The sequence below is a fragment of the Cebidichthys violaceus genome, unplaced genomic scaffold (genome assembly GCF_023349555.1).
Source record: "Cebidichthys violaceus isolate CVI_PGR_0920_01 unplaced genomic scaffold, fCebVio1.0.p SCAF_16, whole genome shotgun sequence".
NCBI lineage: Eukaryota > Metazoa > Chordata > Actinopteri > Perciformes > Stichaeidae > Cebidichthys > Cebidichthys violaceus.
Genome location: NW_027176329.1, coordinates 3,841,635 through 3,857,544, shown reverse-complemented (window position 1 = coordinate 3,857,544; position 15,910 = coordinate 3,841,635). Strand labels below are relative to the sequence as shown.

At 41.1% G+C, this 15,910-nt stretch overlaps 1 protein-coding gene across 2 annotated transcripts in view; it reads left to right on the top strand.

Moving 5' to 3' along the window:
• The window catches only part of gabbr1b (gamma-aminobutyric acid (GABA) B receptor, 1b), a 160,415-nt gene that overhangs the window by 125,875 nt on the left and 18,630 nt on the right, over window positions 1–15,910 (top strand). For both annotated transcript variants that reach the window (XM_068710790.1, XM_068710789.1), the window contains exons 16-17: window positions 10,065–10,215; window positions 14,373–14,505. In XM_068710790.1, the coding sequence (XP_068566891.1) occupies window positions 10,065–10,215; window positions 14,373–14,505 (284 nt within the window). The remainder of the gene's footprint in view (window positions 1–10,064; window positions 10,216–14,372; window positions 14,506–15,910) is intronic.

Genomic DNA, 15,910 nt, shown 5'->3' with positions numbered 1-15,910 from the left:
ATAATCACGTATTCTGGGCAACGTACAACAGACAAAGAGGTTTCTCTATTTTAGGAAACAAAAGAATCCTTCTAACTCACCACTCAACGACTGCCGACTCTGAAAGACGATGTATTATTATCACTGCATCCATCTATGACCAACAATTCACATTCGCCAATATATAGGGTCCCAACAGCACATTTATTTCTACATGACGAGAACCAACAACATCATAATTGGCTGGGACTTTAATACAGTAATTAATAATGCAATTGACAAGTAACTTGCACTCTACCGATTTATTAAAACAATACGTGAGAGATTTTGGTCTTGGCAGTTAACCCATAATCTAGAGAATTTGGAATTATTATTTTTCACCGCTGGAAAAACATCTGGAGCAAAAAATAAAGCAATTTATGGACATTTACTTAAACAATGCCAATGAACAAACAAAAAGTGACCTACAAATTCGCAAAATTACAGTTAAACGAAATTACAAATAAAAAAACTAAATTTCTGATTCAACAACTCAAATATGACAATTTCGAAAGCAGCAATAAGTCAGGCAAATACCTAGCAAATCAGTTACAACGCAAAAAGGAAAGAGCAATTATTCCAGCCATAAGAAAATCAATAGGTGAACCCACCCAAATCAAGTTTTTAGACATTTTATAGTAATTTATATAATCCTTCCTTAACAACCAGGACCTACCAAAATTATCTAAAGAAAAGGCAGACACCGTTGACATTACATGAACGCCACAAAGCCCTACTCCAGATGCCAAATAATAAATCACCCGGTCCAGACGGCTTCCCTCCTGAATTCTATAAGCACTTTTGTCGCATATTATCCCCATTATTTCAAAAGTCAGAAATACAAAGTATGCCACAAATTCCCTCGCACATGAATACATCCGTTATATCAGTTCTACTCAAACCAAATAAAGATCTCAACCTTTAAAACTACCACCCTGTCATTAATATACACCGACTTAAAGATCATTACAAAAGCTCAAGCCTTCAGATTAGAAACTCCCATTTCCACTTTAATACACCAGGATCTGACTGGGTTCATTAAGAAAAGACTTGCTTCTGATAACAAGTCATTGCATCATTAGATGCAAAAAACACATTCGACCAAGTTAACTGGACTTTTTTTATGAAGCACTCTGCACCAATTTGGCTTTGGGGAGTTGTTCATCCGCGGGATGAGGACGCTACACACCTCACCCAGAGCCGCAGTCACCGCAAATGGAATCACGTCCACGAGTTCCGCACTTGAAAGGTGTACCACGCAAAGACGCCCTGTCTCCTTCATTATTTGCCGTCTTCATAGAACCACTCGCTGCAGCTATGCATCAAAACAGTTAAAGGAGTTCATACCACAAACCTCCAACACAAATGACTCTCTTAAAGGACTTAAAGGACCCCTTACCCTTGCTAGAAGTAACCTTTAATCGCATCAACATATTCTCCAAAATCTCTAATTACACAATAAACTGGAACAAGTCCACAATCTGCCCACTTTCAGAAGATGCCTGGGATTCTGCAGAACAGAAATCATCACTCCCATCTTGCACAGGTAACATTAGATACTTGGGTATTGACATTTTCTCAAGAGTCGTTTCATCTTAACTACACTCCATTGTTAAAAAGAGTAGAAAGTGACCCCCGCTGCTGGATGAATCTGCCTCTCTAACTCATAGGACCAATTGCAGCTTTCAAAATGAAAGTATTCCCCCACGTTAACTACTTATTTTCAATGCTGCCGATCATACCAACAGATAAAATGAATTAAATCAAATACAATACCTTGCTGAATGGTTTCATTTAATCACAATACCCCCTGGATAGACCTGGAACAGCTATATTGCAGATTTACCTTTCCTCAATGACCTTCCATCAGGCTTGTGGAGAATGTTGTATTTTTTAAAGCGATGTTGTTTGATGGTTGTGTTAAGATCTTTAATTCCACTCCAGTACCGTGTAAATATAGTCCTGTTTGACACAGTCCCCGACTTCCTACTCCAAAGCACCCCTCTCCTCTACCACACATGGGCACAGAAAGGTGTCACACACCCAGTTTATAGATTTCAAAAGAGCTTATATAGAAGCAAGGACTTGGGAGACAACAGTTTTTGGAATACCTACAACTTAAAACCATAATAAAAGCAAACATCAACAACTTATAACCCACTTCAACCTACCAAAATAATGAACGATATAATCCAATTTACAAATTTTGATAAATTAATTTCCAAACTCTACAGATTGCTACTAACCTCTGATAATTCTTCAACAATCTCATAATCTAGCTGGAACACGGACCTAACCATACCTCCCTCAAACGACTTCTGGTTAGAAATAATAAAAAAATACTTTTGCAATGATTAGCAATATAAACCCACAGCTAATCCAATACAAAGTCATCCATAGAATACATATTACTCAATATAACATGTACACAATGAGACTGGCAAACACCTGCTCACAATGCACAGTCGGCACAATGGATCATGATTTCCATGCACTCTGGGTCTGCCATCCTGTTCACTCTTTGTGATGAATAAACATGAATTAAAAAAATGAATAAACATTAACCACTGGACCAACATCTTATCAGAATATATAAGGATGGTCTCCATTCGAGTCGTTGTTGGGATTATTATTAGGATATTGCTGTTGAAGCATATATTTATGTATTACTACTGCAACAATTCCACCACTTCTTTTGTCTTTCCACCACCCATCTCATAGACTAGTCAAACATATACGTTTGCCTCTTATAGAAACATGCACACACACACACATACCCCAACATAACCCAATCTAATTGTAATCTATACTCCTGAACGCTTATCATTTCATTAACTAGGTCATTGTAACCGCTTCATGTTATTGTCTTTACGTCTATCTTCCATGTTTATGTTATCATATGTCGTTTTTTTGTCACATTGCTTCACCAATACAAATGTAAAATAAATCAATTTCAAATTACAAACCCACCACTCCTCTGAAAACTAAGCTACTGATTCTCAAGTGTTTATTGACGCCTCAGCTGTGAAGACACAAGCCAAGCTGCAATGTCCCCTGGTAGTCTTTGACCTAACTCTCGTCTACTGTCACTGAAACGCTGTAAGCACTGATCCATTACTGGCTGTGTGACAGAAACTAGTTTTTGTTATCAAGCCAACAGACGGCAAGGTCATCCAAGTAGCCTCTTGCTCTGATATGACTTGAGGGAAGGCCGGAGGAAGTGTGGCCCTCCCTTGTTTTTGGTGTTTGACCCTGCAGTTAAGCCGCCCTTAGTGAGACTGTCTGGGCCATCTGGACTGTGTTTGCAAGTCAGCAGATGCTCTTGGACAGTGGACAAGCTGAGTAATACGGTACAAGAAGCCAGTTTGAAGTCATGTGCGTGGCAGCCAGTCACCCCAAGGCACTTGTCAAGATGTCCTCCTCCCTCCCTGCCAGTATGCGGCGTCCTTCCTGGCAGTCAACCCTAAAAATAGCCAGGACGGTGACATGACAAAATTAGGCCTCCTCAAGGTTACCAGGGCTCTGTGGTGGATGGGTTGCTACATGTTGATGTGTCACAGCTCAGGGTCTGGTTCAACACATACTAGTTCTCTCCTCACAATCCCCTTCTCTCCGTCTTTCTTTCCAACAGTCCCTCCTTCATCTGCTCATCTCATCGTATCTTTCTAACCCCTCTCATCTCTTCACTCCCTGTCGACAATCTCCTGTCCTCCCTCATCCCTTTGGTCTCCTTGACAACCACTGCTGCATCGCTGCCTTTCTCATATTGCCTTGGCAACCATTATAGGGCCAGTCGCCATGGTAACATAATGTCCTGATTCCATCATCAAGGGCAAGGGGAGATATTAGTGTTGGAGAACACATTTTCCCAAAGGACTCTCGCTTACACATACACACACACACACACACACACACGCACGCACGCACGCACACACGCACACACACACACACACACACACACACAATCTCTATCTGCTTTCAACAAACACCCACTCACAAGCACGGTGCATCATTTATATGAGTTATGATTCCGGATCCTTACTTTTTTTTTTTTTACTTGAATGATGAGGTATTACTGTAGTTAACATGTAATGTTAACTGTAGTTAACATGGTTAACTACAGAAGGAAGAAACGCAGAAGGAAACGGAGGCAAGCCAAAAAATCTACATCAGGGGAATATGGCATACACTTTTGTTAACATGTTGCAAATGTTATGATGGTTTCCTTCAAACATTACAGGACTAAGAGTCTAAAGCCATGCTAATTTTCTCTGTGAGCCTGTACTGGAGCACAGCAGTGCTTTTAGCTAAATGCAATCATTGCATGCTAACCTGCTCACAAAGGCAATGCTAACACACTGATGTTAACCATGTTCACCACCTTAGGCTTGGGCTTGGGCTTGTTGGACAAATTGAAACTTTGACTTAATGGTGGCACCTGATGAGAAGTCATCTTGAAGGGAGAATGAATGTGTGTTATATTTGTCAAGACATTTCACCGAAACCCAATATGTGAGGTTTACTGGAGGAAATCAGGGGATCTAAGAGATATATTATCTAACAACTGATATACCAACATTGCCATCCCTGCTGCTGCTATTTCGATGTCTTGATAAAAAATGAATTATTTTGACAATTTACACAAGCCTCAGCCGACTGAAAAGTTCAGCTAGTTATGCACACTAGTGACATTTTTCTTTTCCTGTGAAGTTTGATGTTTTGAAACTTTGCAGGAAGCGAGTTGTTGCCCTTGAATAGTACATTCAGTACATACCTTTTTCCAGAAAAAGATAGGCCTACCTTGACAACTACTTGCCAGGTTTCCATGACAGTAATGATTTTAGATGTTTCTTTAACTTTGAGGTCAGTGAGGTCACCTTGATGTAGAACTAAATCCTTTGATCTCACTCTAATCCTAACTTGTTCAGGTTTGTATCCTAGTTGGATGGTCAAACACCTTCGGAAGGGATCTCTTGATGGATAAGAATGACTACAGCAAGAGAAATCTGATTTAATGTACACCTGGGCAGTTGGCTATTGCTTTTAACAGACTCGTCAAATTGTCCTTTAATGTACCAGCTCACTCAAACAATTGTAGCGAATGTGGTGACTCCAACTTTACACCTCCCATAGAAAATTGAGTTAACCTTCTGTCACATGGCCAATGGGTCAAAGAACAATCCCTGTGGGACTCAAGGAGACACTAATGGAGGGTTAAGGGACAAGTGGTTCATTTCCAACAGAACGGGTCTTGCACCGCATGGCGCAGACTCAGCACTGACCCTTTTAAGGGTCACTATCTCACAGCCCAAGAAGATGTTCAAGATTTAAAGACTCACTTCAGAGAAAAACGAAATAAATAAACTAATTATATAATGCCAAATTGAATGTTCACTAATTGACATGTTGTGTCTATTTAACAAAACAGTTTTGCACAACTTACAGTGAACACTGCACCCCCTTGACAGAAGGCTATAAAACAAGTAGAAGGCCAAAGATCTCTGTAGTTGGACTTTTTTCTTTCTTGTTTCCTCGTTGCCCAATTTCCCGCTGGACCCTTGACCCAGAGATCAGCAAAGTCCCCAAACCTACAGAATGTGCATGGCCTGCATCCAGCCAACTTTGAAAGAAACAAACTCTGAATTCAGCAACATCTGGCAAACACTGCCACCACTTCGCCATCACACTCAGCCAGGTGGGGGTCAGCGAAGAGGTTACCACCTTGCTGCCCGCTGAAAGAGAGAGAAACAGATTGGCTCAGGCAGAGTCACCTTGTGGGACCGATCTGATTGATGCTTTAGATTATTAAGACCTCCCAGCAATATAGCAGGCTAATATTGATTTGCTTTAGGAACTTTCCCTTGTGCTGTCCAATCTCTCAGCGGTGCATTTAGTGAATTCCATCCACTTAGTGGTCTCCTGTGTTTCCACAAGTTAATACATCTCGCCAAGAGATCATTCACTGCTTCATCTGGTGAATGGTCCTCAGTCAGTTATTAATTGATCATCTTTGTATTCATTGCATTTATTCATGGTTGCATGTATTGATTTTGTCTGTTCAGTAGGTTCAAGGTTAATTTATTGTTTTTCCACAACTCAGGGTTGCACAACAAAAAGCAGTTTTGCTACAAAAGAAAAAACTAAAACAGTAGAGCAGTCCTGTAGTGGATTGTTAGAAGTTGCATTAGGAGGAATGAGGAACAGCAGTTTATTTTAACATTAAACATTTGACTTGACATCAACTTTGACTATGTTTTAGCATCAAGCATCACCGATGCTAACATAGAGCCCCCCTCCCCTCCTCCCACTGGAGTCCTGAGCTCTGTTGGTGTGGTCACAGATCTACTGTTGCTGGGCCAGGCCCAAGTCCTATCCATTCTACCTTCCTGCGACCTCCATCAGCCAGGAGCAGGCTGGGTAGTGGATCGGCCCAAGGACTGGCTGGTCGGAGGCAGTGATTGTCTGAAGGTCCGCTGCTTTTTATCCAATCCCTGTGCTTACTTATCTGATGTTGATGACTGTATCTCCATCATAGGCTATACATAGCGTAAAGACAATTCGTTATTAGTTGTGTTTTCTGTCAATAGTTTAATAATATTCTCATTTATAAAGAACTTGATTATGTAGCATGATGTATTTACGAGTGAAGAACTAGCAACCTCCAGAATGTGTTTCTTTTCTTTTCAAAGGGAGGTGCTGGGGTGGATTTAATGCAGTTTAAATTCTGTTATTTAATTTGAATACTGATTATTTATATTGAGTTCAATCACTCTACATCCCCCTGACTACAGATATAGGCGTTTACTCTACACAACAGTCGGCCTCTCCAGATATGCTCAGCTTGATGATAATGAAAGATCATTTGTATCCACTTTTTCATAAAAAAAATAAAAAATATCTCTTTTCCTCGCAGCTTTTTTAAGGTTGTGTTCTCTGAATATGACATAAATCAAAAATAGCTGCCGTATGAATAACAAACACCAAGCTTTTGAAGTAAGATTCTCAAAGTAATCCTCTGCATCAGACTCTGAAGTGTGACACATTCTCAACTGCATCCCAACCAGCAGCCTCCATCGCAACACATTTGTGAGGCAAAAGAAGCTCTTGTTACTATTCTGACCTTAAGACTCCATGACAACATGGCTGCTATTAGCATCTCATTCAAACATGCCAAGGCTCACAGATGTTACAATGCATTGCCTGGGGCTCCTCTGTCACTGCTCGAGCTTCAGACGCTCTGAAAGCACAGCTAAGTTGGCACCACTGACAGACACACACTCTCATTGCTGCCATGCAGAGCCTAGGCACTAAATGGAATGCAAATTTAATGGAAGCTAAATCTCATTACATTCCTTTTCCAGTTTAGGAGAGTAATCAGAGTATTTCTGGTGAAAAATAAGTTAACATAGAACTTGAATTATCCCGAGGGATCCCAGCAGTTGCAGTACAGAGTAAAGAGTACAACGAGTGTAATATATAACATATTGAATATCAATAAGGTGCAAATTCATTAAGGTGCCAGTTTATGTTCCCCATGCCAAATATAACAGTTATTTTCTATGGATCATAAAATATACAGGGGCTGATGGTAAACTGTAATGATTATAATCCACAGAGAAAGAGACTAAACAACAGGAAGCAGTAGTTACTTAATGCCATCCCGACCAACAGCGTCGTTGGCGGAAACGTAGCTCCCGCCTTCCTGTCCCCCTCAGGTTAACACTGTTAGCTCTGTCAGCACTTCCGCTGTACTTTGCACTGCAAGCGCTGTTAGAGCCACTGTCTCGTTGAGAGCCGGTGAGAGGCAACCGAAATGCTCCCACTCTCGGCTCTTAAACCTTAAACATTCTCCAAATGAAACTTTCATTTACACTTGCAAGACACTTAAATCCAAATTGCCCCAGAAGTCTGTGCCTCCGGTCTATGAATGGGTGTGAATGGCTAAATGACATGTAGTGTTAAAGCGCTTTTGAGTGGTGGGAAGACTAGAAAAGCTCTGTACAAGTACAAGTCCCTTCATCATTACCGTCATTTCAATAATTTAAGCTGATCAACTACGTAGCTTTGAACCAGGACCATCGGTTTTGGGGTCAAATGAAATTCAGCAGCTACAACTATTATGTAAATGTGTAAGATGTATAATTCATCAACATTTAGGTAACAGCAGGTATTGGATCAGACTCATAATTGGCAGATATTCAATGTTAAAGGACTTGGCCCCAAAAAACTTGATCGAGATGTATCTGTATATCTGCTCATTTTAAAAGCAAAGAGAGGCTTATTGATTTATAATAAACTGCACCACCAGTTACTAGAAGCTGTGGTTTATAGAGTACGTTTGTCAGCAAGGCAGGAGACACATTTCGTTGCGTGATACTATAAATCACCATCTTAAACATAAACAAAACAGAAATAGATCTCTGCTGCAGTTTGATGTAGACTAATTATATAGTGTGTGATCAGAAGATGGCTTGTATATACATTACAGCCGGTAGATGGAGAAGAAAACTAACTGACAGAGAGCAAGATTGTGCATACAGTAATAAATGATAGTGGCAAGAAGGAAATTGAGGAAAATGTCTGCTCTTCCACGTGATGCTATTTTATGACTTATGCATTTTCTAATAACATTTTTTTGAGATTCGCAATTTGCTGAGGGCAAAAAGAGTTATTAATAAGTAATAAGTTGTTTTATTATATAACTGCTCAGTGGACATGGTCTTTTTACTAGAAATGAAGTCTGAGACTCACTTCTGGCAGAAAACTCTGGTCCGCGGCTACTTTCACACTCTTCTCACTGCATACAGTGTCCAATGCACCCTTTGCGATATTGCAATGTATCAAAGTCACTTGAAGATCTCGAGCGGATCAGACTTACTGTTGCACTGGCAGGATGTGGCGGCCATGAAGACGTGTCCATTCTTGTCTCGATAACGTCTTTGCGGACCTGTAGCCAACATTGCACAGCTAAGCCACAAAAGGCGCCCAAACAACAATCTTTTCCTCAACCTAACTAAGCAGTTGTGTTGCCTAAACTGTTTCCGGTGAAGACGGAAGTATATTTAACTGTAAGGAGAGGAAATTGACATGTGTTGTAGTATGAATGAGTAAGCAAGGGAGTGATTTCAGGCACAACGGATGTGTTTGTTTCTGTGCATGGTGGTTACTAGCTAGCTAAACTGCTGTTCTAAGTAAACTGCTAAATGGTGCAAGTTGTTCTTCTTCTAAGGCTTTCTGCGTTTATCAAAGAGCTTCAGGAGCATCACCACCCTCTAGACTGCACTGACCGATTGCAATAAGATGTGTCTTGTAGCTCACTCCCACTCTAGACTCCTTGTATGTAAATGCACAATGTCTTTGATTGAATGATTTGTTATTTGTCCGCCATGAAGACTCATCACAACTCCCTGCTCATCAGGTCCCACTCTGCTGAAAGCAACGCTTCATTATCTTCTGTGCTTGTATGAAAAGTTGCCTTGTGTCTTTCATGCAGTTACGTTTCAGATCATGAGTTTGAATAGATTATTTGAGGTAAAACAACCTTGACATTTAGTCCACAGCTGATCATTTTATTGTACACATATAACTGTAAAAGTATGAGCATACAGTTCTCAGGTTGGTGCAGCCTCATTTGACGGAGCCTTGTGGATCAGTGAACAGACCTTGAACTTCATTATTCCAATGTTTCTTTGTAAAATCAGGAAATGGCTCATGAATAATGCAAAGTAGAGGTCAATGAATTAAATGAACTGAGAAGAGAAAGTGTTTTTGTCAGTCCTGAGCTGTGTCTGTGTACCCGTTCGTGCTGTTCTGAACATTAAATTAACCTTTGTAATGGAGACACACACTAAGTGACTGTGTGTGGTTCACTACAGACATCAGTGGGACCTGGGAGGCTGAGGCATGGCTGGACACTGCACTGGTTAGACCAGTAGTCAGAGCCAACACTTTTCTGCTCTACATACGTTTTTTTTACCTCTGTCACTCATGTCGTCTTTTCCCTACAGTCTCTTCATCCTTCTCGTCATCTGCTTCGTGTTTCCTAGGCTCGGGACCCCCTGCAGACCAGACAGTGGTCATTGAGGAGTTCCGCTACCTGTCCCAGAAGATATTTGTGTCCGTCTCTGTCTTTGCTGGCTTGGGAATCCTGCTGGGAATTGTCTGCCTCACCTTCAACATCTACAACAGCAATGTCAGGTACAGAAGTTCACCAGGCATCGATCGAGATCAAGTTCATTTCAAGTTGCATTTTCAATGTTTTTATTTGAACAATGGCTCAAATACCTATTTCATATATGTGAAAGGGCAAACCCTCCAGAATTACTACCCAGCGCTGCTTCTTCTCAGGTTGCATCTTTTAGCTCGCTGTTTTGGTTCTCTGCTCTCATCTTCCTTGTATTTAGCCGCAACGAGCAGTTGTTTTCAGTACATTACATTACATTACATTACAGTCATTTAGCAGACGCTTTTATCCAAAGCGACTTACAATTCAGTATCTATCTACACACTGTAGACACAGCTACGGGAGACATTCTGGGGTTCAGTGTCTTGCTCAAGGACACATTGACATGAGACTAGTGGAGCAGGAGCCGGGGATCGAACCGCCGACCCTCTGATCGAAAGGCAGCCCTGCGCTCCACTTAGCCACGGTCAGTAAAGAAAAACTCTGAAAACCCAGCGTACACTACCTGTCATGCCTAAGTCTGTAGTTTATTTCTCACACGTCTGCTAATCACTCCTCACACATGCTCACTCATTATGTCCTTGCTGTCATTGTTCGGGGCTGTCAATCATGATATCAGCTGTTTAGATCAGCTGGTCTCTTCTATCCAATAGCACAGAAACAATGACATCATTAGCCTATCGTCTTGCTGCTGTCTCTTTTTAAATATGATTGTCTCTCTGCCTTCAGTACGTTCATGCTGCTGTTACGCAACCCTCCACCTCTCCATCTCCACCCAGTCTTCATCAGAGTCATCAGCTTCATCATCTCATCAGCCTCATCAGCCACCACCATCAGTGTCTGGACTCCACGGGGGGGGGGGTTATCTTGCTGCTGCTCAGGGCCCCTCCATTACAAATCTCCCTGTAGAGTCCAAGCACCACAGACTCTGAAGACTTTATCATGACATACCATCTGTTAATAATAAACTAGTATCTTTTCTTAATCACACTTGTCTCTCCTGATTGAAATAACGTTACAGACTAGCTGGTGAACATAGTGGAGCATTTAGCAGTGAAATAGACAGCTATTTGGGGAGATTTTGAACATCTAACCAGAACTAAAAGAAGTGTGGATATTGGACTGTTACATTGCTGACTTCATCCACCTGTTAAAGGGATCTCTTGCTCCCATTCAGACACCGGCCAGCTACAAGTTCCGGTGTCATCCACAAGATCATTGCTTTTTCTTCTTCTTCTTGCGTACGCAGGTGAACTACTGTGGTAGCATTAGCTTAACCTGAATTATGTATGATGAAGTTACTCAGACCTTGCCCGGTGATCACATCGGTTGGAGTTTGATTGTACGATTCGTCCTCCAAAGACTGCGGCAAGAGCACGGCCACAATCTTTGCCCCTCTCGTATTGACCTCGAGCAGCCGAGGGAAGGACCTGTGCATGAATTGCAGCATCAAACCTCGTGTAGTGAGGACTTCTAGGCTAGCCAAGGTGGAACCCCTGATGGGTCATGCTGGCTCCCCCTTGTAGGGCAGTTGACTCCAGCCCAACCTACCCATTCCAAGCATCAGGCCACGGAGATCACAGGTCTGACAAAACACTTTATACACTTTAAGAAGCATTCAGGTACTAAAATACTAAATATGTGTTGACATACACAAACATGTAATGTAACAAAAATATGAAATTTTCAAAATTCAATGAAGTTGCACAAATTATTAAGTCGTCTTTTCATATTTTATAATTTAGGTGGAGTTAGGTAAAAATGTATTGGTGTCCCGGGCCTAACTGAAGTCACAAGTTAGTTTTGTCATACCAGTTGAAAAGTAAAAATTTGTATAGAGACTCTCAACATATAGTTCTATGATCTGGGAGAGCTTTAAAGCTTGGATCTACAGCATTTCTAAAAAAAAATATCCTGAAATTGCTTCTTTTCGAAAATTAGAATTTTCCATTTGTGCTGTGTGCCATCTTAATGCACTCTTAACCATCTATACTGATATTTACACATCTCAACACATCTCACAAGTGTAATGGTTATTTTAATACCAAAAGTATTAAAATAGCCCTTACAGTTGCAAAACTACACTCATTTTAGTATGGGTATGCTATTTTCGAGCGGAGGCCTAAAAATAGGTTTGTTTTTAAGAGGCCAAACAGCGTGCAGTAATCTATAAGCCTTGCTTTTCCTATTGTAAACTACTTTGTTTCAGAACCCACATTGCCAAAGACAAAACCACACCTTTAATTTGGGAGTGATCGAATCTATGTAGTATTTACAGCGCTCAGTCTGCAAGTTGTGGTGAATCCTAAAAAGGCATGTGTGAGGCAGACATTTGAATCCAGACTTACTGCAGTTTATATTTCTGACAAACAGCTAATATTCTGGACTGTGACAGTCTGACTCTGACAGCAGGAGGAGCTTTGTGTGCCTGTTTGTAAGTGCACTGGGAAAGCCTTTGACAGAGACATCCATGTCTGCAGTGAGGAGGACCTAATGTCTTCACTAGCAGAAAAAACATCATGTTAATCCTCCAAAATGAGGGTAGTCAGCTGCCCGTTGAAAAACAGTTCAGCTGAAATGGTGATTCTAAGTGTGTTAACTGTAAGTAGTTCAAGTGTCAGTTGGTATGTAAGAACTGACCACAGTCGAGATGTCAGTTGAAGTGTAAGGAGCTTATCAAACTGATACATGTCACTACCGCTTCAAAAACACCACGGCGAAGCCAAACAGCTCAGTGCGCCCGTGGAGTTGTGTTAATGGAAAAATGTGGTCTTTCTCTCTCTGTTTCTTTGTGTCCTTTCAGACAGACGCCTACATGAAATGTAAACTCCCTCATCCCTCTCACATACTCCCTAGCTCTCTCACAGTCCAACAGATATCTGGCTAGCCAGCCCTACCACATCTACCAGCATCAAGCTGGGAAGGAAGTGGTAAAGTAGTGAAGCCCGCCTCTTGCTCGATTTGATTGGCTGCCTGGGCTAAGTGTGACATTGACAAGCAGTAGCAAGCTCTGTGGATTTGCACTGAAAAGGTTGAGAATATTTTAACCACTGGAAAAATGCAAAAGTGCTGCAGAAGAGAGGAGCGCACAGCAGGCGTTCTGTAGTAGAGGAGCAATGGTTTAGCTGGTGATCAGTGAGTGATCAGCCCCGTAGACGTATTTTAACTGTCAGTTGAAGAATAAAAGTGTCAGCTTTGACATGTTAGGTCAGAGACGTACTTTTGAAACAAGACAGGATACACAAGGCAGTAACATTCACACACAAGCGTGTAGTTAACGGCATATCTCCAGCTTGATTGTGAAAAGCATTTGAAGTGTGACCCATGAAAGCACATGTAATGTCAGTACGAGATAACTGAGTGATTCTCTTGTTGATTTGAGGACCAAAATTAAAAAAACTAAATATTCTTTATCCTTTGTCTTATATGAAATAGTTTAAGCTTTCTCCCAGGCAGCCATTGTTATCCATTCCTTTCATTTAGTGTATGCGTCTACTGAACATGAAACCTGCTGGTGTTTAGTCTTTCACAATGAGCATAATGTCAGCTTGTATTAATGTAAAAGGCAATTTATTGCTGCATAGTAAATGTGGTGCAGACTTTATACATATACCTTCCTTTAAAAAAAAAAAAATAACTTTGTCAAGGAGGTAAGTGTCATCAGAAGTGAACACACCGAAAGCGGTAAAAGATGAATTCCTGAAAGCTCGTGAAAATGTCAGTTGAAGAGTGAGGGATGGAAAACTGTTACAAAGATAATGTGTAAACTGCTGAAACCATTGGAATTCAGTTGAATCATAACTGATGGAAGCAGTTGAAATGTCAGATAAAGTGGAGGTGCTGGAGACATTTTGATTGTGTGCAGCATAAGCGTAATTAAATTGTCTGTTGAAGTGTAACACCTGAAAGTATTTGAAGTGTAAGTTGAAGAATAAAGTCTGTGTCAGTTAAATTGTAAGCGATTGAAGCACTTCAAACTTCAGTTGTTGTGTAACATAATGACACAACTAATGTGTCTATTGTTGCTTTGAGGACCACAATTTAAAAAGAATAAACACTATCTACTTATTCTGTATCCTACCTCCTTTCTTATCCATTCCTTTCACTACTGTATGGTCTATTGTTTGTGTATGTGTCCGTTCATGATTAGGTTGTTCTGCTTTTGTTCCAGGTACATTCAGAACTCTCAGCCCTACCTTAACAACATGACTGCAGTGGGCTGCATGATGGCTCTGGCTGCTGTCTTCCCTCTGGGCATCGATGGCCTCCATGTCCACAGGAGGCAGTTCCCCGTGGTCTGCCAGGTACACTTTCGGAGTTGCTCAAACCATAGTCTCCATGATGTCACCCACATGTTTCTGAAGGGCCGTAGTGAAGCTCAAAGTCGGTGGCTCCGGCATTCGCCATCTTGGCAGCGATGACACAGCCTGACTCGCAGCTAATCTAAAAATGGGCAGAGGTGGAACGTCGAGGAGACCTGGTACGGCACCCACCTGTCTCTTGAAGCCAACATGCCCTCAATTATTATGCCTAACTTTATGACCTAAAATACCAATTAACCCCCCCCCCCCCCCGCACAGTTGTCATGAATACAAAAGTTAGCTATAGAGACCAAAATCATTTCTTGCACCAGGCTGTAAACATGGTTATTTCTGCAGTAAAGTTGGTCTATGGGGATTGACTACCTTTTGGAACCTGCCTCAATTGAAGGACTACTTTTGATATTTTTTTTCTTCTGTACTTATATATAGTTCTTCTCTAGTCTTCCGACCACTCAAAGCGCTTTAACACTACATGTCATGTCATCGCAGGCACAGCTTGCGGGAGCAATTTGGAGTTAAGAGTCAGTCACAGTCATATAATGTCAAAATCATCATATCAAACATATTTAGCTTGATAGCATCTTTTTTTTTTTCATTTTGCAGTTACTGTAATGTTTTTGAAATCAATTGAAATTGTGCAGTGTCCAGATACCCTGATGAAGAGGATACGTTAAAAGATGTCTCCACTAAAACAGTAAAGATGTTGACAGTCATGTCACATAAGCACAATTATATAATATCAGATCACTCTACGTACCCTTACATATGTTTTGCACATGTGAGTTGCTGCTCATTACACACACACACACACACACACACACACACACACACACACACACTACTTCTAAACAAAACTTCTGTCGTCACATAAAACACCTTGGTTAGGTTTCAGGTGACAAAAGTACTTGGTATGCTTTAGTAATAGATAGTGTTTGTTACGTAGTTCTAACAGACATACTTAAGTAGTCGGCTATTTTGCATAAGTATGTCACATAACATTATGTAACCTAAGTCCACTCTGACTTTTGGTTTCATACAGGACACGAACGCCGTCTCCTGGGTGAAAGCCACATGTTTCTCCACGTAGAACTTCACAGCTTGGCGTTTAGGGCAAAATCTGGTCCAGGACCTCGGTCGGTAACGATGTTTGGCCCTGATTATCTGATAATGTGAGGGGTTTACAGATCCAGTCTTAAACCTCCCGAAATGGTCGCAGCCCCATTGAGACTGCCCCTATAATCTGAAACACGTTTGATATTTTGGAGAATCTGAACGAAAACATGATTACGTCACGAGAGAAACAAGTCTGCTACAAGGATACGAATGCTAAAGAATAGACAAGCCATGTTGACCGCGTCTGCATAGCCATTTTCAAAATGACCAACTT